The 26,055-nt window shown below is 42.1% G+C and overlaps 1 protein-coding gene across 12 annotated transcripts in view; it reads right to left on the bottom strand.

Moving 5' to 3' along the window:
* The window catches only part of LOC6612435 (neurobeachin), a 159,074-nt gene that overhangs the window by 27,985 nt on the left and 105,034 nt on the right, over positions 1-26,055 (bottom strand). For all 12 annotated transcript variants that reach the window (XM_032724624.1, XM_032724630.1, XM_032724628.1 and 9 more), the window contains 7 exons: positions 20,450-20,554; positions 7,224-7,350; positions 3,423-3,619; positions 915-1,036; positions 720-846; positions 526-645; positions 273-419 (listed from right to left, as the gene is read on the bottom strand). In XM_032724624.1, the coding sequence (XP_032580515.1) occupies positions 273-419; positions 526-645; positions 720-846; positions 915-1,036; positions 3,423-3,619; positions 7,224-7,350; positions 20,450-20,554 (945 nt within the window). The remainder of the gene's footprint in view (positions 1-272; positions 420-525; positions 646-719; positions 847-914; positions 1,037-3,422; positions 3,620-7,223; positions 7,351-20,449; positions 20,555-26,055) is intronic.

Below are 26,055 nucleotides of genomic sequence, written 5' to 3'. Positions count from 1 at the left end.
TATGTATATATATATGTTTTAAAGTATATATAAGAACAAATGACGTTATTTTGTTCAGACGAGGACAGTTTTGCTGCGGCATTTCGGCTGTGCAAAAGTGGTGCAGTGGTGCGTGCGCTTTGACCCTCGCTGTTGCTGCTGAGAATACGAGTAGGCGATGGTTGTTGGGTGGTGGGTGCTGCTGCAGGTCCAGGTCACCCACCGGGTCACCAGTGCTGCAGCAGCCGAAAGGCACCAACCATCGAAAAGAGCATCACCCACGAACTACTCACCTTGTAGCCGGGACCCAAACGGTGCATCGCGCAGATCTGCTGCGTGGTCAGTGCCTCGCTGAAAAGGTAGATCGCCGACATTTGGCCACAGAACACGCGCTCCTCGTCCAACTCGGGGGTGGCTCCAATGTAGCACTTGTCAAAGGGCTAAAAAAAGATTCGAAAAAATATATACAAATGGAGAAGGTCATGGAATCACCTATGAAGCTGCAAGATTTGAAGCAGACTTGTAAGTGAATGGAATGGTACTCACATCGTTTGTGGAAACAAACCAGGCCATCTCCGTTGAAGAGGCCAGCTGTCCATTAACGAGGCACTTGATTTCGCTTTTCGTCCAACGATTGTATATATACACTATGGCAATCATGTACCACTGAAATAGATATAGAAACCGAAACGAAAGTCAAGGCAAATTCATGTGCAGTTTAGTCGGGGGTATTATCTTACCTTTCGTGGCTGGAATTCGTATTTGACACAATGCTGAAAGCCCTTGCCCTTGACCTTCATCGAGGTGAGGACGAGGCAATTGCCCACAAAGTGCGCCGTATAGCCCACGCCCTTCGATGTCTTGAAGCTGGAAATAGGAAGGGAGTTATCACTTGAGTATAGGATACCAACCACACACTTTCGACCAGTACTCACCAGTAGAGGTAGGGCTTCTCACGTTCGATATTCACCGAATTGATGGGATCCAGACGGAACCAGGTGGTGAAGGTGAATCCGTTCTCATAGGGCCATTTGGCCAGCGGCGGCAGGACCATGGCCTGTACGAGCGAACGAAAACGGAAATGAGACCGAAAAACGATTACAAGCAATTCAAATTTAACCACCAGCGCTATGTTAAATAACAATTACGGTCAGTTTGCCACTCAATATCTTTGGCAATTAACATTAATAAGCCGCATAATTGACTGTGCATATGTATAAGTAGATTGCCTCCCAAAGAAGGCTTCAAATTCCGTAACCGAAAGCAACGAAGCTGTATAAATCTCGGAGAGGGAAATACTTTCGACTGGCTAGGAAACTTGTGGCACATTCCATTCCATACCATTCCAACCCACAACACAACACAAACTACACACGAATGTGTGTATTTCCGGTGGCAACCTCAACTCGAAAGCCAGAAAATACCAGAGAGCCAGAAATGCAAAAGGAAAGGCAGCTGGAGACGGGAATTTAACAGAAGAAGCCGCAAAACAGAAATGGACCGAAATTAAAAGGAAATGAGCACATTTGATTTATCATCAATGCTGTGGCGGCAGCATGCTGAAAAAGGATAAATTCGAGATGAAAGCAAATACTATATATATATAGTACGTATATAGTGTACTATAGTAGCAGTATGAACTATCAGGTGAATTTCAGCTGGTAGTCCATAAATTTAAGTCACTTTCCTGTGCAGGCAAAATATAGTTATATTATTATATTTCTCCCCCTGGAAATGCCATTTGACATTATCCGCTTGAGGCATCTGATGAGTTCATTGCAATTTGATAACAAATATCTATGCATTTAATGGCCAATGGCTCATCGTTCGTCACTCATCGTTTGCCGTTTGTAAGACAATCTGTGAAGTTATTTATTAGCCCTATGATGACTTTAAATACTTGACACAATTGCCGACAACCAACAAATTGATATGCATTTATTTGATTAGCTCAAGTCGACTCCATGCACTCCGTTTCATAAAGCTCATGGTTTAATTTCCCCCCTATTCAACGTATTGAATCATTATGAAATCACTTGTTTACTCTTACAGCTCCTACAACTACATATTTAGAGCTCTTGAAACTATCAAATTGCATTTACTTTGCACTTATCTAGTGGTCTCGCCCTTTTGAGTTGGCGAATGATGATGGTATTTGGGACATGGAGACCACTTTTTCTGGTGGCCAAGAAGAGACAAAATGGGATAAATGGGTTAAGGCTGGGTAAACGTGACAAAGGCTGACACTGTTGTTGGAGTTTTGCTGCGGTTGCAGGCAACTTTGCACCACACACACGCACGCACACACACCCGCACACACACTCAGTGCCACTCTCTCTACATTTCCCCAATTTTCGGCCATTTCCCGTGACAGGAGTAGTGGGAATGTCCGGTTGGAGGAGCAGGAAACTGAAATGGTGCCCTGGTGATTTTGGGTTTTGGCTTTTCCGAAAATCTCATTATTCGAATCGAGTCCCGTCGTCATCCTGTTGCAATCAGCACCATCAATGGCATTAGGCGTGTGCTTGTGGATCGCAGATTGTTGGCTAAGTGGGCGGCTGGTGGTGGCTGTTGATTTTCCCTCCAAAAAGCCGGCTAAACGGAAAATTAAAAAGGAAGAACAAAAAAAAAAAAAAAAAAAAAAACAGCCCAAAAAAGTATCAACCCAAAATGAGAGGAGGAGAGATAGGGAAGGTTGGACGCTGGATCTGATGTGGATTGGATGGATAGGTGGACGATTCTTTTGGTCGATTTGGCTGGGGTGGCAAGCATCTATTTATTAGACATTTTGCGACAATTGCGAAACGCTATCCATGTTCGATGCTAGGCATCTGACTTCCAATTCGCTTTATGGCATTTTTTATGTATTTATGGGCGATAGAGTGCTCGCCATCATAGCCATCCCATCAAGAAACAAAGATGCGAGTGGTCAAACTCACAGATAGCAGGCATACAAACATACATGCTGCGACTGCACAGTGGGAAAAAACACATTTCGAATTCGTTTTAAGTGCGACGCAATAAAAGCCCCCGGAAATGTCGACGGGGGTGCAATATGGGAGACCTCTTCCTGTATCGCCAGTGACGGCTATATTCGTATGAGGCCTTTGTTTCAGCCAGTTGCATTCAATAAAAAGGAGCCGTGCGAATTGCATGACCTAAAATTGCAAATATCGCCCAGAGAGCCAACAGTGTGACGGACCAGCGGGTAGATTGGAATTTAAGCTCTGTTGATAACTCAAAACTAAAGATATTAGAAACGTAAAACTAGGCAAGAAACGCTGTTGTTGTTGTTTAAATCGTGGACATACATATATGAAACAATATGAATTGTTTTTCCCAATCGAATCTCGATCTGCTGCTATAACCTGTATCGTATTTTATACGATTCAATTGTATCTATGACATTGGTTTAGTATATGTATCCATTTGTTGGTACTCACCGATCCCTTGCGGCCCGGAAAGCTGAAGAAGACGTCCGGTCCGTTGCGATGTGGCATCTGCCGGAGGACGTTGAGCAACTTGGCCGAGTGGCGCGGCCACTTGCCATTGGTGGCCTTCATCGTTCCGAAGAGTAGCTTCAGCTCCTTCACCGTTATGCTATAGCTGGCCAGCACGCCCAGCATCTCGATGAGCAGGTCTGAAAGAAGGTTGTTGCGATCGAAATGGGAAATGGGTTAGTGTCAGTGGCAGTGGCAGATACACACACGTTTATGCTTATGCAATCCATGTCAGGAGTTTATGGCACTTGAAGAAGTGCTGCTAATGCTCTTCATTAGCCATCAAAGTGATGGACATTCATAGGGGAGTATTAAATAATAAGTTGAAAGATTTCCTCCCAACCAAATAGGTCCGTTTAAATATTCTCGATAGTCGATGTGTTTACCTTCTCCACTACATGCTTTTCTGGTTTTGCTTTATGCTGGCATAAACAAAATAGGCTACATCAATATATAGATACAGAGTTATCCAAGCTACATGTTCAAGCCATTAAATGCGGAAAGGCCGGAAATGGGTTGAAGGCCCAAAGGATATGCGCAAGTGCTGCTGACAGGCAGCCAAACTCAACTCTGTGTGTGTGTGTGTATATATATGGGTGTTTGTGGCAACAATCAAGTTCCCGATTTAGCACAGGTGGCAAGTTGCGAATGCGAATGCAAATGCAAATGCGAAGCCAAATGCAAAGTCCTCGCGTTCACCCAAGTGGCAAGGACACGCGCTCTCTCACGGCGAATACGAAAAGACAGAGGGGCGTGGCTGGCAGAGGCGGAGGAGGAGGAGGACAGGCCATTGGGGGCGTGGTCGGTGCAAGGCCATCAGATATATTGCATTTGATCTAGTAGCACTGTCATTGCCAGGCGCGAAAGGAATTTTCATTCAATGGAAGGTCACACAAAGTTGCGCTGAAAATAGCAGCTGATTATTTTCAAAATAACTAGACAAAAAGATAGTGCAGAAGTGATATTCAGGAACATATCCATGAACATTTCTTTTTCTTTTTGGGGCAGTCATCTTAAAGTTAACGTTAACTTGCATTCGCCAAAATAACTTTCGGATTTCAATTGACTTGCAATATAAATTGTGCAATTTCCCTAAGAAAATTCGCCGGGGGTAAAAGTTTTTGGCCAAAACTATTGCCATCACTCATCCATGTCTCCAGTGAGCCAACGCTGACGATGAGGATGACGAAGATGATGACTTTTCCCCACCATCTGCCCCACACAGCATTCAAGGAGTGATGCTCCGTCTCGCTTCACCTTGTAAGCGCTGCATTTTCAATCAATTTTGGCCAAAAGCTTGGCCAAATAGTTATTAATTCCGGATTTCAAACTGATTGCCTACCCCTCTGGAGCATTGGCCCCATTGCCTCCGTTGCCGTCTCGCCACACCCACTACGTTGCCCACTGGCCACGCCCCCTCCCGAGGGCATGACGACGTCGTCTGGTTTTCCAGCGAAAGCTGCGCTATTCCCAAACTTCATTTGTAATGCACACTAATTGAAATGGGACGCTCGGGCCGTTTTAATGCCTGGTCTGGTGGTCTACTCACCTTCTGTATGCCACCTCCTCGCAAGCTCACTAGCATATTCTGTTCATATTTACACTCTACACCATATACACCATATACACCACACACACACAAACGCACTGAGAATATATGTATGTATGTTTGTTGTTCTCTGTTTTTTGGGGCATTGAGTTGTATTGGAAGATTTCGATGAGAAAATTGTAATTAATCGAAATCGTATATTTTTATCAACGTTAAACTAATTGAAACACACTGTTAAACTAAATTTTAGGTTAGGAGATGAATTCGAACCTTTGGGCCATGCTGGTTGACCCAAGTTATCCAGCATCCATCCAGATTCACTGCCCATTCCCCTGCGGCATTCCCAAGACGACAGTGTTGCCCGGTTGGTCCCCAGTTGGTATTCTGGGCTTTCCCAACCTTCCAGCTTTTCCCGCACTTATCCGCTCATACTTTTGCCCCTTCGTAGCGCCACAGCTTCATCAGCATTTAATTGCATTTTCCTTGGCATGCCAAAGTTTTTACTGCCCCAAACTCATCATCATCATCATCAGTGGGAGAAAAATCAGCGGAAAGAAGAGTATATACATACATTCTCATTTATATATACAGAGATATATACCGATGAAGAAAAGAAGCCAGAAGTGAGAGCGTTTAACGCAACAATTTCTCTTATCAAATTTTTGCGATTGCATTGTCGAGTTTTCAAGCACTTTAAGTTATGGCTTAAAAGAACTAGGCAATTTTACTTCTACCCCTTACAGATACAAAATTACAGAATATAGACAAAGATATAGACAGACGAACATACATATACACATACGGAATATTTTCCGTGGAATCCAAGAAGTTGCTACTCTAAGCTGAACTTTGCCCGAGACAACGAACTTTTAACTTATCTAATTTCTTGGCAAGTGTCACGTTTTGGCATTTGTCAGGTGCACACATACAAACACACACACACACACACACATGTATGTATGTAGTAAAAGACAGACATTCCCAGTACACAGAGAACTTAATTGGCCAACATTCGCAGTTGTTTTCTAATAATAAAATAGAGGCAAGCAACAATGTAATTCTGCTTCATTTTAGAAAAATATAATTTTGTAAGCGAACGATTTTTCTAGAGTAAGAGAGAAGTAGCAAGTTTATTTATCGTTAATTACAAAAAAAAGAGATACACCTAATTTAGTTTTGAACATCTTTCCTTCTGGGTACGTATGGAATTATGTCTTTGTTTGTGGTCTCTTCTTCCCTTCGGCATTCTGCTTTCTCCGTGTTTCACACACACACACACACACATGGAGCTCAAAAGTCAGCGACTGCAAATTGACAGCAGTTACAGTTCGTTAAATGCGGAATGAAGGAGCAGAGGGCGCAGTGTGTGTGTGTGTGGGTGGTGCAGAAAGAGATATGGTTGTGGGTGGTGGGGTGGCGGGGTGTTGCTGGTAAGGTAGTGGGGTGCTGGGATTTCGTGGAGACCGCAGATGTGTCATTGACTTAATAAAATCAAAATCAAAGCCAAAGGCACATGCTTAAGGCATCATGTGTGTGCGAGTGTGTGTGTGTGTGTGTATGGTGGGTTGGGAGTCACAGCGTGGTGGGTGGTGCTGCAGGGCGCGGTGGTTTGGCACAGTGGGCGGGGCCAGCGAGGGTCGCTAATGAAGAGCAAATTTGCTGTGCCGAGCTGTGCCGTTCCAATCCACTCCCCCATTTTCTCTGCCTTTTCTCTTGTAGGCGCCGCCGGGTGGTTTCTGGGTGGCAACTGGGTGGTGCGATGTCGTTCCAGCAGGGACTGGGAGCGGAGTGGAGTGGGGGGTGCAACTGGGCGTGTCAGTGCTGCTGACAAGCGTGAAATTAATCGAGAGGCAATTCAGCGGACCAGACCCAGACCAAAAGCAAACCAAAGCCAACTTGGGATCTATTCAGACCAGTCAAACAATGGCCGAATGTGTAAACTCCATTGTTGCACGCACCAGAGACCTTTATCAATGCCCCCTCCCAAACAAAAAATTGATTAAAATGCTTCTCATGAAATATGTTGTAATCATCTGGTTCTGGTGCCATAGAAATCACTTGGTCGATTGAAACATACTATATTGTAATAATTTCGACATGTTCATGTTTCAACCATGTTTTCAATGATTTTGCACCACTGTTACAAAATTTGATTAATATTTTGTTATGAAATGCCATTTAATTATTTTTCTTACCTGCCACAACCGTTTCGGAGCGTTGCAGGCGGACAAGGACATGCTCGATTAGGCCAACATCGGTGCAGGCCTGCAGATTGCGTACGCTTTTGCGCAGGATGGCGATGAATACGCTCCAAATCTCCGCCTGCAATGGAAGAGCAAACAATTCAAATGCACATTAGAAGATGTGTATCAATATCAGATAAAAATTGTATCTGCTGCGAGGATAAATAGAAAATCTCGAAAGAATAATGGAGAAATCAAAGTATCAATCAAGTGATGCCTTTGTCTCTTGCCCAGCTCAATGAGCAAAAGTAAAGTGGCTCACACACATACGCACACACACACAGACACATGCTCACTCACACAGTGAAACTTACAAGCACACTCACAATCACATGCAGAGCAAAAAAAGGCAGGAAGTGGAGGAAAAAGATCAAAATAAGCAGCTCACGCGTGCGAAAGTATGCAGCACTTATTTGCTGATTTCTTCTCCTCTCTCCTCCCTCTCTCTTTTTTGCTCAAGTGTGCGTGCGAGTGTACGTATGTGTGTGTGTGGCTAATGTAAACAGTCATTGAAATAAAGTAAAATAATGGAAAGTAATGGCAAAATAATCGCAAGCCAAGACCGAGTTTTCCTTCTCGAATTTCGTTTTTCTTTTCAGCGTTATTGCCTCAATTCTCCAGAACAAAAGCAAAGCGCTTGACGGTTCTTTATGATTATTGCCTTTGGCACACACACACACACACACGGGCAAACACACACACACATACACAGAGATATATTCCCATGAACTGAGAAGATTGCACATTGATTGGCAATTGCAGAGAAAGCATTGCGAATATCGCTTTTAATGTATATTTCTGTATTTCGTTATATTAGAAATGCCAGAAATATAAAATGAACAAATATATATGTATGGCGAATAAACAAAAACAATTGTCGCATAAACAGGCTGGTTTTTCGCTAATGAAATCCAATGGCGTTAAACTCTGGTTATGTTATTCATATCAATGGCATGCTTATCAGTTTTAAGTCTCGTTTTACGCTTCATTTATCGCTGCTTGTATTTTTCATGTCCTCCAGCTACGTTTCCTGTTTCCTGTTTTTGTAATGTACTAAACACGCATAATGTAAATGTAATTCGCCGATTTCCAAATGGTCCACACAAAGTTCAGGTTTTTTTTATATTTTTTTTTTTTTTTTTGATTTTCCGCAACAATTTCCTTAGGGGCATCAACGTACACCGGGGATTGTGGAAAGCGGCTTCTGCATATACAAAATGTACTTAAATTCCAAACTCACCGATGTACACACGTAATATGTATGACATTTGTGATAAATCAGAAATACTCTCTATTTCTTTGCATTTTACTAAGCTGCACCACAGGGCACTTATTATTAACCGGGATCCTTGGTCCTTGGTCCTTTGCCAGCGTTTTCCGTTTTTCCAACTTTCCTCGCATTTCCCTGTTGGCTTTTGAGTTTCGGCCTCTTACAGTTTTCCCTCTGTTTCTCCGCTGGCCAAAACGACAGTTTGTTTGGCCAAAACTCGTTTATTGCTGTTTGCTTAACAATTGAAATGAAGTCTTTCGGAGCTCAAAATGTGGTCATAAAATTTTGAAAGTAATTGAACTTTAGAATTTGTGATTTATGCAATTTTCTCAAATAATTTTTCAGTGGTTAGCGTTTGTTGGCTTAATCCAGATATTTGTAGTTGAATATCCTTTGAATTTCACTTGGTGAAAAGTGCACCCTCTCCGCTCGCGTAAAATGGAGAGCGTAAGAAATCTAAAAATAGAGTTAGCTCTCGATTGGTAAAATGTATACTGTTGCGAGTTGATTGTTCACATGTTTTGTTTATTGTTTAACATTAAACAGTGTTAATAGTAAAACCATTATTTTCTTTCTGTTCTGGATTTGACGTTGTCATTTGGTGTTTATTTATTTTCTTTGTATTCAAGCCCGTTTAATGTTTCGCTGCGGGCGAAATGAGAAAACAAAACAAAAGTTGATTTGACGCCGCTGCGTTTTGTTTTTACAGCATTATTTCTTAATAAGCGCCAAGCTGGATTTTCCAGCAAACTCTCCGCGAATTTTCCGCCACCGCTCGTGGTGTTTTCGCTTTTTATTTTGTGTGTTTCCATACCAAATCCCCTAGAACGATTTGCGCCCCATTGAGGAGATGGAATGGCGAGGAGGAGAAGATAAAGAAAAAATTAAATAATAAGAGTAGAAACTTCAGTCGGATTTTATTACGTAATTGGGTAGCAATTTCTTCATGGCCCAGCAACAAGAGCAACAAAAACATCAACAAGGGGAACCAGAGTTGCCACAGCCACTGAGCACAAATTAAATTTGGCCTTTTCCACGACACTCCCGCGACCCCCTTGTCTCTTTTTTTTTATGCCTGTCTCTCCTCCATCATTTTCCACGGACAGCCCCCATAAGTATGGTACAGAAATGCGGCTACTTCTTTGAGGCCAGATTTTTCTACTTTCCTCTATATTTTGCTTTTATTTTTTCTATACTTATTTTTTTTTTCTCCATTGCTCTTTTACTGCGGAACTCAGCCGAGCATTTTCATCTGCTTGTTGCTCGCTTTTCCGTCTCCATCTCTTGTTATTCCTTGGCCAGGTTAAATTGAGCATCGCGTGTCCAGCGCGGCCGGTCAAAGGCCAAATGGAGGGAAATTAAAAATTAAGTGCAAAGTTTGCCAAGATTTTGTGTTGTTGTGGCCCAATCCAATGAAATTTACGCAATGGCAAAAGTTTTATTGCCAAGACAGCAAAAATCGCGTTAGGGAATTCAAAATATTAAAAATTAAAATTAAATTTTAAACAAATTATTGATTAAAATAAATTGCTGATAAGTTATCATTTTCAAATTTTGACTGAATCAATTAATCTTATATATTAATATATATTTTCTTTTAGTGCAGAGTATCAATGCAATTTATTTGCAATTTACTACAGTTGAAGCTCCTCTCTCCACATGGAGACAATTTTCTTGTGCACTTTACTTTTTTGTTTTGCACTCATTTTCCACTTTATCAGCGATTTGTGTAGGTCGTCGCTCTTTCTCTTTCTGGCACGCGCCAGCTATCTCTGTCTGCTCTGGTCCTTGGCGCAGTCAAATCGTTTCGTTTCAATAGAATTTCAATAAATTTATCAACGTGTCTTGGCTGCTCGCATCCAGCTCCACACCCCAGCCATGGATACCATGGTTCTCGCCCGGTTTTTCCCGCCGCCTGATGATTTTCCATTTTCCATTTGCATCCAATGTCTGGTTGAGCGTCTGCGATTTTTCCTTTTGGCCCGTCGAGCAGAAACGGGCAATCGGTCGTATACTTTATCAGGCGCACAGCGCATCGTTTGCATGCCTGCAGTGCGAGTTTTTCCTCTAGTCTTACTTTGGTTTCTTGCCTGCCTGACTTCTCCGCCAGCACCCCCTTGCCCAGGCCCCCATCCATCGCAGTTTCCTTGATTTTTCCTGCGTCTTCAGACCCCCCTCTCTGAAACTGACGCTTCGTTACCCCTATTCAATTTCAACACCCGCCCGTCTCTATCTTTATGTCATCTTTTTAGTGCCGAGCTGCAATCTCCTTCCTTTTGCCTCAATCTCCTTCTTGTCTTGGGCAATGCGCTTATGTGCTTCCTTCCTGGCTTTCCCTGCCTGCCACCCCATCCAGATTTTCACCCATTTTCCACCCAATTTTCTCTCCCCAGAACGTGCCGCCTGGCGAGCCAACTGGTTTTCCCCCCTTTTGAAAATCTGCTGCGGCTCTAACGGAAATTTATTATTGACAGCATCTGCCGCTGCAATGCAAACAACTGTGCAAGAAGGAGTTTGCCTTGGGAAAATGAGGAAAATCGGGTATGGGGTATTGGGAAAATCGCAGGCATGGCATATATGTACGCATATATGTATGTATGTGGCATATACGGACATGCAAAATGCCAGAGTCGGCAAACTAAGTAGCGTGCGCCTTCTTCAGCTCGGCAGTGTCTACTGGCTGAATGGCTGAATGACTGGCTGAATGGCAAAGACAGTGACTGAAATTGACGTTATGCCACGGCTGAGGTGCATAACATTGACACAAAGTGCAGTCGTGGCCAAAAAGACCGAAGGGGGCGGGAAACTCCGGGAAACTGCTCATTCGATTGGTGAGTCATCGATGGGGGAGACAGGCGAACAAAGTGGCGGCGTTCGAATGCCAATGCCCATCATCATAGACTTCCATCTTCCTTTCTGCACCCAAGATACGAATATAATTTTATGTTGCACAAACAAATAAGAAGGGGGCTAATAAATTGACGTTAGCCAGAGGTAAACTGAATACGAGTTACCTTACCAATCAAATTTAGTGCTTTATAGTCCGCTCTTGAAACTGACAAATACATTTCAATTCATAAAATGTGCACACGGAGATGGAGATGGAGCAAAGTAAACTGACAGGTATTACTGGTTTTTCGCTCATCCATTATTAAATGCGCCTGAAAAGTGGTGGGAAATCGTTTGCGACAGCTTTTGTGGGGTTGATACACGAGCGAACGGATGCCTGTTCCTGGATAGATTGCTGCTATATCTTTAATGGACGTCCTTGTCAGTCGAGCATGCTGTTGTTGTTTGTCGTCCTTGCTCGATGCAACGACTTGAACTCGAACTCTGTGCTACGTTGCCACTCAAGTGCCAAGTGACAAAGGGCAAACACTTGCCCTGACCTCTGACCCCTCAACTCTCCACCTGCTTCCATTTGCTTTTCGCTCCCTTTTTGGCTGCGCCTAAGTTAATTACGCCAAAGTATTCCATTTCAATTTCGTTTTCGGGCACATTTCTAATTTATTTCATTAATTTATGTCAAGCCGCTGAAGGGTTGTGGCACTTCTTTTAATGACAATAAATATGTATTTTCGCTTGATGTTTGCTTGGCTCTCCCACAAAAACTCTTTGCTGCCAAGTTTCATTACACTGGCCGACAAAATAAATTATCTGCAATTTCAGGGCTATCACTATATCTTCAGCACTCTCTTTCCAAAGTATAAAATATCAAGATGGTAGTAATTTTCACTGTGGCCTAGTGTTGTTTACTTTGTTTTTTGTTTCGTCGGTGAGTTTGTTTGCCCTCAAAAATTATCTCTCGCAAATTAAAAGTTTTTTGTTTTTACTTCGACGGAGTGAAGGAGAAGCAAGGACTGCAAACAAAGTTCGATAAGGCATTCAACCCTTTTTCCTCCTCTTTATTATTTCCTGTTTTTTTTTTTCTTTGTTTTGTTTTGGGGACCAACAGAATTCACTAACAAGTTAATTGAGAGCAATTTTCAGTTCTCTCATCGTTGAATTAAATTTCCCCGGAAAAGCGTGAGTGCGAAGTGGGGTTGCGATGTAATTAAGAATTGACCGAAACCGATTCCAAAGACCCGGGCACGTTGTCCCTGCTCAGTTGGCCATTAAGGTGTCACAAATTGAAAGCGAGCTGCGAAAATCGCGCTTAAAGTCGCGCGCACAATCACTGACGCCTGACGGCCAAGGAAAATAGGAGCAGGGAGGGGAAAAACTTAAAACTTAATAAAAAAGCCAAAAAGGGTAAGTGGAATGAACGTATAAAAGGGATCAGAAAAAGAGAAAAAAAAAACGAACGAATTATGTCAACCTTTTGATGCTGTCAAGTGCCGCAAATTGAATTATGCACACAGAAAAGGTGTCGCCAAAGTCAACAGACTCTGATTCCCCTTTTTCTCGCACTTTTTTCCAACACTCATTTATGCTTTTTTTCTCACTCTAGAGCACTTCTCTTAACAAACAGTTGGACTGACTCAAGCATTCGTATTTTAATAATTTGAGTTTCCTTTGAATGGATAGTTGCATTTATGCATTGAATAAATTTATTACAAATATTTGTATTTTATGAGTACGCGATTTGCAAATGAAACTCAGTTTCTAACACCGTAGTTCAAAAAAAAGCGCGGCCGGAAAAAGAAATTGTGATCCAAAACTGTAATTCGTATTCAGAATACGATGCGAATCGAAATTCCCTGGTGAAGCCAATGGGAATCGCATTAAAATTTCTCGCATAAATCGCAAAATGTGGTGGATGGTGAAAGGGGGGTGGAGATGGGTGGAGAGGGAGGTGGAAGTGGGGGTGTGGGATCGGGGAAAAACAAAAGGAAACTTTTGAAGGGGGTCAGGTGGTTTTTCCGGGCAGTGCTGGTGGTGGTGTCGTGTCAAACATGAAATTCAATTGTGTTGGCAAAAAGTGGCCGAAAGTGCTGCTAGCATATGCGTACCACCGGCAGTAGAGGGTTAAGCGGAACCATCGCATTTGTGCAAAAGTTTCACGTTGACATTTCCATAATAATTTTCTTTTCATTCACTCATTTTTGTTTTTTTTTTTTGGTTTCTTTCCTTTTTCTTATTTTTTTGCCACTTTCTGTGATTTTATTTGGCATTTTTTTGTCGGCCACAAAAAGTTTGCATTCCTTTTGACGCACGACTGAGTAGCGGAAGTGGGCGGTGGTGGTGGGCTGAAAATGGAGGCGGGCCATCGAGTGTGGGCGGTAAATGTGGGCAAGGCTAACCCCTTGTCGCCGATTTGACCCCTTTCCCTACTCAAAAAGCATCAGCTTTCGAGGCTGTTGCCTTTTTGCATATTGATGAGGCTGAGGAATCTTTTCGAACTGGGTGGAAACGGTGGAAAATGGAAAATGTGAAATGTGAAATCTAAAATCTATGTGCCCAAAGGGGTCGGTGTGCGGGGCTGAAAAGCGCGTGTCAAAATTGAATGACAAAACTCATGTGTGCGGCATTATGCCGCACATAACCCCTTTCCTTCCTTCCTTCCTTCGCATTTTCCACCGGCAACACATGTGCGTTGATGCTAAGCCCACAAGCCAAAAATGCAAAGCAGCTCAAAAAGTATTCCAAAACAGTTTTTCACAGCGACCGCCAAATCCAGACATAACGCCCAATCCAACACCACCAACCTCCGCCCCGCCGATCGGCCACGCCCATATGGATATGGCGCTGGTGTGTTTGTTTGTCCTAAGGGCTTAGCGGAACAAGCTGAAGAAGCTCTCAACTTTATACATTTTTCATGGCTGGCAGCAAAACGGAAAAGCGGCATAACAACAAAAACTGAAAATATAAACAAAAAAACGCCAGAGGGACGAAAAATAAAAAACGTCTCTATACTGCGGCAAAAAATTTCCATTTCAATTTTTTGCAGAAAAAACTGCACTCCCTAATTGGCATTTAAGCTAAGACTTTTCAAGGCCGCCGGAAGAAACTGCGGATGCAAAATGAAATAAAAATAAGAAAAATGAATAGCGAAGAAAATATTAAATGAAATATTCTTTGAATAAGCACTTAAATAATTAATAAATTATATAAAGTCAGTTACAGAATATTTAAGGCACCTTTAATTGAACTTATTTCAAATCTCCTCCAACCTCTGGCCAATAATGTGATTTTAATTTCAATTGAAATGAACTTCCAAGTTGGCTTAGGATTGGCTATATAAAACTTCAATTGCCTATATGCTTTGTGCATCCAAAATTCTTACAAAATATACCCCGTCGTACTTAAAATGCTATTAACTCAAGCGAAAGCACAAACAGGGTGGCGAAAGGAGAAAAAAAAATATTGAAACTTGTGCGTCTTTTGGGCTTTTCGGCTACGCTGTTTCGGCCCATTTTGCTCCAGACCATTTTGGTAATTCTATTTTTTTTTTTCTGCGGAGAAGGCGTCTACTTAAAAATACATTTACACTTTAATGACGCCGACGCGTCGGTCTCAAAAGCGCTCAAAAAACCTGGAGTCGAGGCAAAAACAAATCAAAAAGAAATTAAATGACCTTTTCACATGCCAGACAATTCTTTAAACTCAACGGGTGGCCCCAGGACGAAAACCACCGCAAGGCCGGGCACCAGTTTCCATGGGCGGTAGGTGGTTGGTGCCAACGGAGGGCAGCCAGGAGCTCTCGGGGTCAGGTTCGGGTCATTCAATGTGTTTGACTGTCGTCGTTGCCATCGCCGTTGTCCCCTACGTGACAAGTGCTGCCAATGATAAAAAATTAAACAAGAAAAGAATCCCAAAGGGGGCACCAAAGTACAAAAGAGAGTGGGCTAAAATCGGATTTCAAGAGAATGAATGGAACATCGAAATACCCTGGCAACATCGCATATACTCTTGTTTTTGGATAATTGAACAATCGAACAGCCGGAGCCTGTATAAGTGTTACCAGTCTCATCCGATCACCAGTGTGACCAGCCTTAGCAGAAGTATAGAAACTTGGGGATTATAGAAAAGGGTATACACAAGTCACGATAAACAGATGAAAGCATATCGCCAGCGACACAAATGTAATAAAAGGCGGCATCAAAAGGCCAAAAACACACAAAAGGCAACGCTGCCAATACAAAATGCCAGGTCCCGGCTAATGCTGAACCCATTTCAAAGTGTGTCCTTCCTGCCCGATCTCTCTATCTCTGTCCCACGCCTGCACCTATCCCCTTCGTTTCTTATCCGTCCATCTCTCTCTTTAGATGGCTGCCTGCTTGGCTGCCCGGCAATCCTTGCTCCATGTCCGCCGTGGTCGTAAAACTTTTGTTATTCTTGTGTGCATTTCAATACGACTCCGTCTCGTTTGTCCCTTTTCAACTCATTTTTTTCCTGCATCCGTCTCGTTCTCCGCATCTCCTATCGGGGCAATCACAATTCATATTTAATGGCGAGTTCGATTCCTGGTGCCCTGCATTGGCGTTGACTCGCCCGACTTGCAGCAAGCCACTTGCATTTCAATTCAATTCGCTGTCAGAGTGTGACCAGGGTTAAATGAAATATCTTAATTCCAGCACAAATCCGTAACCAAAACTCCGTATGAAAAATATCACAAGGTTGAGTCAGTTTGGTGGGATATATACATAACTAAATTTCGCACCATGATCGTCGAATAATAACTCCAAACGAAGTGGGAATAACTCCCCCCGCTTGTAAAAGGGAACCAAAACAAAATAAGCGCAAAATAAATCCCTCGAAGAACGCTGCCAAAACATAATCTTCTTATGCTCATTGCTCAGCATTACGCAAAATACAGTCACACTGGCAGCACCGGGGAACAACAACAACATCGAGGGGGTCGAGTAGGTGGGCCGAATAGAAATGGAAAACTTATAAAATATCTGCGAGGAATACAAATTCAATTCATGAATAAATTTCATGTATAGCCCTTGGCTGGCTGGCTGGCTGCCTTCTGTTTTAAGTATTTTACGGCATGTGCCTACGTTATGTTGTTGAGGTTGCCATAGGGACACCATACCATACCATACCATTTCATACCATACCATGCCATAAAGAGGATAATACAGAAATGGAGGCATCTGCATATCTGCCTGGCTTTGCCATTGCCCACGGAGCGGAGCAGTTGCAGCAGCAGTTGATTTACCAAAGGGCCAACACATACTCCAGATAATTACGGAACGGTCTAGACTTTAAAGCATGGGCTAGGTTTCCCTCTCCCGTTGAAAGTTGCCAACTGGCAACAAAAAATCGTTGGCTGCCACTGACTGCCACTGCCACTGCCACTGCCAACATAATCACAAGTTAATCCTCCGTGTAACTTTACCACCAGAAACTGGGCATTTGGGCAGCAGAGTGGTTTTTTTCCGGGGCAGGTTGGAAACTGCGAGGACGCCCTGTTCGAATGTAGATAAGCGGCCCTAAGCCAAAGATACAACTTTTAGATACTTGCCAAACTGAAATGTTGCGATGGCTTCGCACTTCCCCAAAAATAGCAGCTAAAGCAGCAGCTTAAAAATGTTTCATTTTTATCGCAGCAAGTCAGAAATCCGAATGGGGGAGCGGGAGCTGAAAATTCCTTTTCCAAGTAATGTCAGACGGATATCTCTTTGCTAAGGTTTCCCGAACCGTCAAGCGAATATCTTTATCCAACTTTGATGTTTGACTTAACTCAAAACAGACGCGTAGATGCCTTCACTTTGCAGAAAAGGTTTCCAATGAACTGCAAGCTTAACAAGAAAAGTTGCTTGCAATATTATTTACTGAACAGTGTGGCCAGACTCAAGTAAGCATTAAGCACATAAGGAAGAAGTAATGAAATTGTTCATATATTGATAAAACGATTGAAAAAAGCCTTAGGCGTAAATGCACAAAAGCTTTATGCCATTTTCCAGCTGTTCACTTTTAAAAACGACCACCTGCCTTGGTCAACTGTGAGCCATTGTTTGCAGCTTTAACAACGTTATTTACAGCTCCGGAGGGGGGAAAAGTACAGAAAGGGGAATGCAAACGACAACGAGATGAAGGGAAAACAAAAAGCGGAAACCAATTCGACGAAAGGTGAAAGGTGTTCGTCTGTTGATTCAACCCCCCTTTCGACTCCACCCAGCTCCCCTCTTTTCCGACCACCCTCGCACTTTAACCGCAGAAATCAGCTGGAGGTCCTGTCCCATTTGCCCCCATTTCTTCTCGTCCCGTCTCGTCTCTTTTCTTCTCTTCTCTTCGCTGCTGTGCACTGCTCCGTTCCTTTTGAGCTCTTTTTGACTGTGGCAAGAGTTACGCAAATTGCTGAGCTGGCAAAGGCTGTAAAATTTTATTGGGCATACAGCACACAGCCGACGAGCCGGGACAAATATGCGGTGGTTGGGGGTGGTGAGGGGAAGGGGTTGAATAAGTGTGGTGATTCGGTAGGTCCTGTAAATTCCGGTGAGGTGACTGGTGGGCCGCATTACGGCCTTAATTTTCCAAAAGAAGCTTTGATTTAAAGGCAAAACACGGCGACCAAAGGGCGATGAATTTATTGTCGAGAGCATAAAATGTTATGGTACCCTGAATAAAAAAAAATAAAATAAAACCAAGGGCTTAGGGGGGAGCGTGTCACCTGTCGGCGGGACAAGGACTAAAACTGTTATTTGCACTTGGCTCAGTTACGTGCCGAATCAATTGAGCAAAGGCTGAAATGCCAGCAATTTCTGGGGACACTGAGGGCACTGGGACTTGGGACAGAGGCACTGTAGTTGGGCATAAATCATTTGAGTCTCGCCTCCTTTACATGCAAAATGTTTACTCAACACCAGAGTTGGAAAACGACGAAGGAAAACCAAATTTGTTGACCAAGTTAGTTCGAGTATCGACGTTTCGAGTACCCTTGCTATTGAATCTACGCAACATATTTCAGAGTGCATATTATTTATGCAGGATTAATAACTGCATAAATCCTGAACATATGTACATATCTGAATATTCGAAATTACAAAGTAGGAAATTTATATACTTCTCAAGTTATTCGCTTTCATGTAAACTTTTAGGGGCTAACATGTAATGCCCCATGAAAGGCTGCATAAACCGGAGTGCCCATAAAATTGTTGTAAATTCAGTGGATGGCTGCCGTGCGGTTCGGTGGGCTGTGTGTGGGTGGTTAGGAGGCAAGAAGGTTGGATGGTGCTATTGGTGGCTCACACCTGCCTCGCATGCCAAATGAAGTAAAAGATCTTGGCGCCGGAAAATCTAACAACGTTGCCACACACCGGGTGATGCATATTTGATGCTTGTTTTACATATGCCAACAATCCAGGGACACATGCTTATGCTCGTAGCATATCCTAACCACCCAACCTGCTATCCTGCACCACCCAACAGCACATGCCAAAATTTGTCACTGACAATTTTCATTAATTTAAAAAGCCAAATAAATTGTGAAGCTTCAACCGCAACAAGAGCAAACATCTATGCCGGCAAAGCGGAAACAAGCAACTGACGCATATCATTAAAGAGTAGTTACTGTGGGTGGTGCTGGGTGGCAAGTGAGTGGGTGGGTTGGTGTGTGGGTGGTGTAGCTTCGTTTTTCTGGGCGTGAGGTATGCATATGTAAGACGCACTTAAATGGATCGCTTGTTTGTGACGCACAAACAAACACATTTACGCACTTGAAGGCAGGTAAAAGATGCCAGAAGCCACTTGCCACCCACACAAGCACAGCACACCTTCGCAAAATCAAAATCTAAATCAGGCACAATGAGTGGAAGCCATCAAGGAGCATAAAGGTGGTCTTTCAAAAACGGCAACATAACCTTTTGGCTAAGGAAAAGTCAATGCTATTCTCATTCTTTTACTATAATAATATAAAGTAATGTAAGTCATGTTGATAATAAATTAAAGCTTAAGCTACGATGAATTAAAATGAATATTTCATATTTTTCAAAGATTAATGTAGCAAATTCCGATAACGTGTTTGTGATACTCCAGTTAAAAGGTGAAAAATTGTGAAAAATGTAATTTATATTCTAGAGCCGCGATTGAGTGTGATATAAATTTGATTATCCGAGCAGTTTTACATATTTTTTGTAACAATTTACCCGCTGTGTTTTTCCAGTGGTTAAACGGTTCAGTTTCCAGAGGAGGGTCAACGAACCAATGCAATGGAAACTCATAAAGCGGCAACTTTGTTGCGATTTAACACTGTCTGTTTGCCCATATGTATATATTTATCTACATATAACTGCGTATGTGTGTGTGGATATATAGCTCCTGTAGCTTCAACTTCCGATGCCTGCGCCTTCGCACTTTGGATGACACCGGCAGCAACCAGAAAACGAGCAACCCGCTCAGCCTGCCAGTAGAAAACACTTCCTGTCATCACACACACACACACAAAGTGGGAGTGTGTGGGTTGAAAAAAAAAAAAAATAAAAACGAGAGAGCCACCCACACACACACACATGAAAAGTTACAGGATCCTTTCGCCAGCAGTCATGCTAATAATTTGATGGCAAAAGCGAGCGAGCAGCGACAACGTCAGGTGTAAAATATTGTTAAGCGCAAACACAGAAGCACACACACCAAAATACACTGAGGAAAATTGTCTATAACTTAACATATAAATGTTGAGACATTTAAAATTAAGATCTTAGCAGTGTATACGAGTAAGGCCGTCGAGGAAAATGGGTGAAAACCAGCTGGCGGAGCGAGTTGAAAGTCATTTCGTGTTGATGTTGGGTTTTCATTACGCGCAATTTCGTCTGCCACGCCCCCTTTGCTGTTAATTTTCTTTGATGCCGCAGCGCGAATTGAATTAAATTCTATTAAAAAGTCACCATCGCACAGCAGCTTGCTTGCTTACATGGAAAATGTTCATGGCAGATGTTAGCCGAAAATCTGGGATTTGCCGCTTACTTTACCGCGATTTTCAGTTGTAGCTGAAGTAGGTATGTAAGTAAGAATAACTCACCTGCAAATTGGGCGGACAATGATCCAGCAGCTCCAGCATATGTTTGATATTCTGCGCATCCTGTATCACAAAATTCAATTCCATATCGAATTCACCGCCGACCAGCTGTAAAAAAAATATATATATATTCATTTATAGAAACATGTGAGTTAAACGTGCGCAGTTCGGATATTGTATAAACAGTAAAGTGGGGAATTTATTGTAGAAGAATGTTGAGAATTAGTCGCATTTTTTAATTTTTAATTTTTTTTTTTTGCCGAGTTAAACCTATTTTTTTGTGGCATGGGTGGGTGGATAATCTGGGGACAAAATATGCGAAAAGTTGACGGCAGATTTGTAATTGGTAAAGTTTGAATTGGAAATAATGGATGTGTGTGTTTCAAAGCGTGTGTTCAAGTGGGTCGGACACGGGAAACGCAAATGGAAAATGGAAAATGGGAAATGACTGACAAAAGTTTTTCAGGGAGTCGAGAGAGCCATGAGATAACAAAACAGTGGAGAACGGAAAACTAACTGTTGGCTTAAATCCGTTGATTGGGTAAAATCAATGTAGTTTTCATTTATCTAGACCACACAAAAGCGCAAAGCCCCAGATAACTTTACGGGCTACTTTTAATTGAAACCAAATCCAGTGCGTTGCGTATTTTGTTATTTTATTTTTTTAAGGAATTTGCACAACTTCTATAACAGCAGGATTAAAAAATCTATTTGTAGTGTACTGAAGGATTTTCGTTTTAAAGTACACGTTTTGAAGAACTGAAGCAGTTTAATTGATTTGTCGAATTTCCATAGCAATCCATCAAAGTCATCTTTAGTCCCTTTTCCTTAGAGTTTGAAAATGCTAATACGTTGAATGCTGCATCAAAACTAATTCAAACTAATTCACGTTGATCGATGATGATCGGAGTTTAAAAAGCCCAAATCCATGCCTCATCTTCCCATCGAAATGAGGGAGGGGATTATCATTTAGCATACAATTTGCTGGCTGTTTTTATGTGCTGCCGGAAAATCCTTCGCCCCCAGCGCCTTATTTTCAACCCAGTTATTATTTTATCCCCGCCCCCGATTGTTAGTTTCCGTGGGCTTAGACTAAGTACAGTCGAGTGTGTTAACTGCTTGAGAGCGTGTCCTAGACACATCCTTTTGCCATCGAGGAGCAATCAGGGCGTCCTTTCAGCGGCAACAACAATAACAATCAAGGATGCTCTGGGGTAGGAAAACCAAATCCTCTGCCCCAACCCCCATCCCCCATCACCCGCTAGTCACAAAAAAGGTTCTAACTTAATTATGCCAGGCGCCAAGAAAATCCACTTCCATCGAAATTTTCGAAAACCCACCACCACCCCTTTTTAGACCTTGCGCCCAATGTCAATATATATATTTTTGCCAAATAAAATTGTTTTTCTCGCTTTTTGCGCGCTTTAATGAAATCAGCAAAAATAAATTCAATAAATTGATTAGAGTACTATAGTAGGAATAGAGACGTTTCTCTGTCTGGCTCACAAGTGGTTACAAGTGTCCTTACACCAAAAGAAAAAAAAAAAAAAAAAAGGAAAGAAGTAAACACACACACACGCACTGTATAAATCCCCAACAGTATTTATGTCTGTTTTTGTTTGTTTTTCCCACATTTTTTCTGTGTAAGAAAACTTGGGGACTGGGCAGTGGCTTCGACGGCCGACAGTTTGGCGCCTGGCCATCAATGGACCACACCCACAAGCCACTGGCCCATCCAAACCGACAATCCGCCCACTCACTACTTTTGTACGAGTGCACTAGAGAGCTGCTTTATAATTATGCGAAAACGGTTTTACCGGTTTTTCCACCCACATTTTTTTTTTATTATTATTTTCTTTTTTCTTCGATCCTTTTTTGCGGTTTATGGCCACTACCACGCCCATGACCACGATTTGCCTTATCACCTGGCAACAAAAACAACAATAACAACAATAACCAGAGTTAGGTGGGTAAAGTGGAAAGGTAACAATATGGCCAGCAAATCTGCCGTGATGCGAACATAAAGCGAAATCAAAGCCAGAGACTTCTCGCCCTCAGAATTTCCATTTCGCTCGGTTTTTCGTGGCAGTGAAAACAAACAGCAGAGGATCCAGCCAGCCCTCTAAGTCCCTCGGATTAGGGAGCAATTTATAATGCGCCTTTAAGTCGGTTACCCAACGAAACCGAACCGAGACGATTCACCACCGCCGAATCCATTTTGATGAATTTAAAATCAACCCACTTGGGAACAAATCGAGCAATGCACACGTATCTAATCTATTTATAAGTTCTTCAGATAATTTAAAAACTGCAAAAGTGTACAACATACTAGTGATGACTTTTGAATTTTAAATAGGCTAAAAAATGGATGAAAAACTTATAATATAGCTAAATTTCAGTGCGCGAAAGCCACAAGAAATTCATCTATTTAAAACATAATAAAAGAAAAGTGGATGGCGAAACTAGGGGACTGGTGTGTGGGGGGGGGGAGTGGCAAAACGCTCATTCATATTTAAATTAAACTTTGTGGAAAGTTTTTCGAGTTTTCCTACCCATCAAACCAGCCTCCCAATTAACGCCACCACCACCCATTTCAGCGTGTCTTAGTACAAGCATTTTAAACGCCGCTTAATTATATTCGTCTGCCAACCCAGAGAACATTACCACCCACCACCCACCTCACCGCCCCCCTAGCCCATCCCCCATCCCAAAGGATTTTCCACAGTTTTCCCAACGTTTCGCTGCTTTCTTCACAGAGAGCCCGAAGTCTCGCACCTTCTTCTAGCACATTTAGTCAATTTTAGGTTCATTTGGAAAAAAAAAAGTTTTTCCTTTCTTTCGTTTTTCTTTGCTGTAGATTTTCTACATTTCATTTGTGCGGCGGAAAAGCTGGTGAAACTCTGGCATTGACGTGTCGCCTTGTTATCCCCACCCACCTGGTCGCTTCTTTAAAGCAAATTGAATTTCTATTTTATTTAAAATGCGCATTGAGCCGCACTAAAAGTTTCTCAAGTGGCGGCATTTCCCCCGGGGAAAAGTGGAAATGCCACTTTTTTTCTTCCTTTTCTTTTTTTTTTTTTGTTTATTGGGCGGTGTGAAGGTGTAAAAATTACAATTTTACACTGGCAATAAGACCGAAATTTCCTTCTGCGCTTTTGGCTCTTCTTTTGGGGAAAGAGGAGTCGGTATTGCCACCTTTCTCTTCGCAAAGTATAAGAGAGTTTGTCTTATCTCTTTTGTAATTCAATTTGATTTTAACAAGGAGGTGGCGGAAAATATAGAGGTAACTTTATTGCATCGAAACTGTAATTGAGGCAGCGTTAACTTTATAAATGAACACCAACATTTTGTACTTCATTCCTATATATAAAAAAAAAAGATTTAAGTAACAATCGAACAGAATTGAAACCAAGTTTTTTGTGTTTGCGACTGAGCTTGTGTATTGATTCGTTGCGCGCCAATCTACGTACTTCCTTTTTCCTTTTGGCCACATTTTCAAAGCCATTGGCAATCCCCCAAGAGCCTTGATTACGCCTATGCAGATATTCACAGCAATTGAGTCGCAGGTCTCGGGAAAAACTGCCTTCGCCATCCATTCGCATTTGCTTCTTGTTTGGGGAAATGCGTACTATTCTGTTTTGGCTTTTCTCGACTATTCTCGCCAGACTTTCTCACACCTATTCCGGTGGATTTTCCTTGGATTTTCTTGGTGTTGCTTGGTTTTTTTTTTCTGGGACAAGGCCCTCATCACTTCACTCCCCTTTGCTTTGTGCCGAATTTTCTTGACATTCCACACTTTCCAAATGCCCACAGCAGCAGCCCCTCACGCCCCTTTCGTGTGTCATTAGGGAATATTCGCAGTTTTCTCGTGGTTAAGCTTTTAAAACAGTTTTGAAAAGTACACAGGCTCTGGGGTTCTCCCCTTCCATCCACGCTTATCACGCGTAAAAATTGTTGCCACAGTTTTTTTACTTTTTTTTTTTGGTGCTACTTTTAAGTTTCGGTTTTGGTTATATTTTTTTTTTTTTTTGGTCTTCACTTCTTTTGTGTGCCTTACTCAATTTCTGTTTTACTTTTGCTCGCAACCAAAGGCACGCAAAAAAAAAAAAAGAAAAGAAACGAAAAGAATTGCTCGTTGGGGAAATTTTCGTGCTCAAGTTTTTATTGTTTTTTCTTCGGTTTCTTTATATATTTTTTGGCTTTCTTGGCACCTCCTTGAGGGCTTCCCAAACGCAACTTGCTAGATTACTTTTGATTGTTCCATTTGAATATTGAATATATATATGTTCCATTTGAATTTACAGCTGGCATTGCGGCAACTCTCTGGCTGATGGCCTCAGTAGTTGTGACTCCATTGGGTTGTTCTCGGATATACACATGTATATGTATGCATGTATCTGCTCTTTTTGCTCTTTCTTAGGAATTATTGATGATCTGTGGGGGAGTGGAGGAGGGCGCAACTTCCATTTTCCCAAAATCCGAAACTCCCACATCATTTATCATCACGAAACAATTGCCCCTGGCCTAAACATTCCCCTATAATTATTACTTTTCCACCGCCTTTCACTGCCTACTTTCTTTGATAAAAGGATTCCTTGGTGTCCCAGGCACACAGACATACATATGTATAAGCAGCTCAAACAGACAGACATCAATCAGATTCCGGAAAAAAAGGCACCGAAACAAACAGAGGAAAACAATAAAGCAAAAACAGATGCCATGAGGTTGCACTGTTAGAAAGTCAATGAAATACGTAGTAAACTTGGTTATTTAGGAAATTTTGTCCAGATTAGTTTTGAGTTGGTCTCTTGCCACATCACTCTATTTTGTATTGTATTTATTACGCTTTCTTATATTTAATTTTGCAGTGTATACTTTGACTCCTTGAATCCAGGTTGCTATCTTCTCCCGCCCCTTTTTCGACATTCAACGTTTATTTATTTTTTTTCTTTCCCCCGCTGCCTTTAATCTGTTTTATCTGGCACAGCTTTCGCTCCACGGCTTCTCCTTATCAAAATGCAAAAGTTCGTTCCGCCAAAGAAGGCGAGGGCATAGCCAAAATGGGCGTGGCATGTTGGAAACTTTTGGCTAGGCGGCAGCTGATTGAGTGTATAGACCAGTGGACAGGAGGCTTGGAAGGGGGAGGGGGGAGTTGGAAGGGCTCACTCCTCTGCACTGGAAATTGTTAAGCATAGACATTAAAATAAATTTATGCCATAAAAATACGCACATATATATATAGATATATAAACGTATGTATGTGTATAAACACTGGGTAGATTTGGGAAGTTGACTGAGCACAGAAAACGCTGAAAATTGTTTATCGCCATGAAAAGTTTTCAGTTTGCCCCTGCTACTGGTTGTTCTTGTTGTTTGTTTGTTTGTTTGCTTGCTTATTTTCCCTATTTTCCATTGCATACTTTGCAACGCATATATAAGTGTGTATCTGTGTGTGTGTCTGTCCTTTGCCTGTGTGCGTTTTCAGTTAATCGAAAAAGTTAATCATCGAAGTTTTGCGCCACAAAAGCTGCTTGGTCACTGCGAAATTTATTTCACGAAAAACAAATGAAATTAAAAAAAATGTAAACTTGCTTGGTGAATCTTAGTTA

This window comes from Drosophila sechellia, chromosome X (assembly GCF_004382195.2).
Source record: "Drosophila sechellia strain sech25 chromosome X, ASM438219v1, whole genome shotgun sequence".
In the NCBI taxonomy this organism is placed as follows: Eukaryota; Metazoa; Arthropoda; class Insecta; order Diptera; family Drosophilidae; genus Drosophila; species Drosophila sechellia.
Note: the sequence above shows the minus strand (reverse complement) of the source record. Positions and strands in the feature narration are given on the sequence as shown.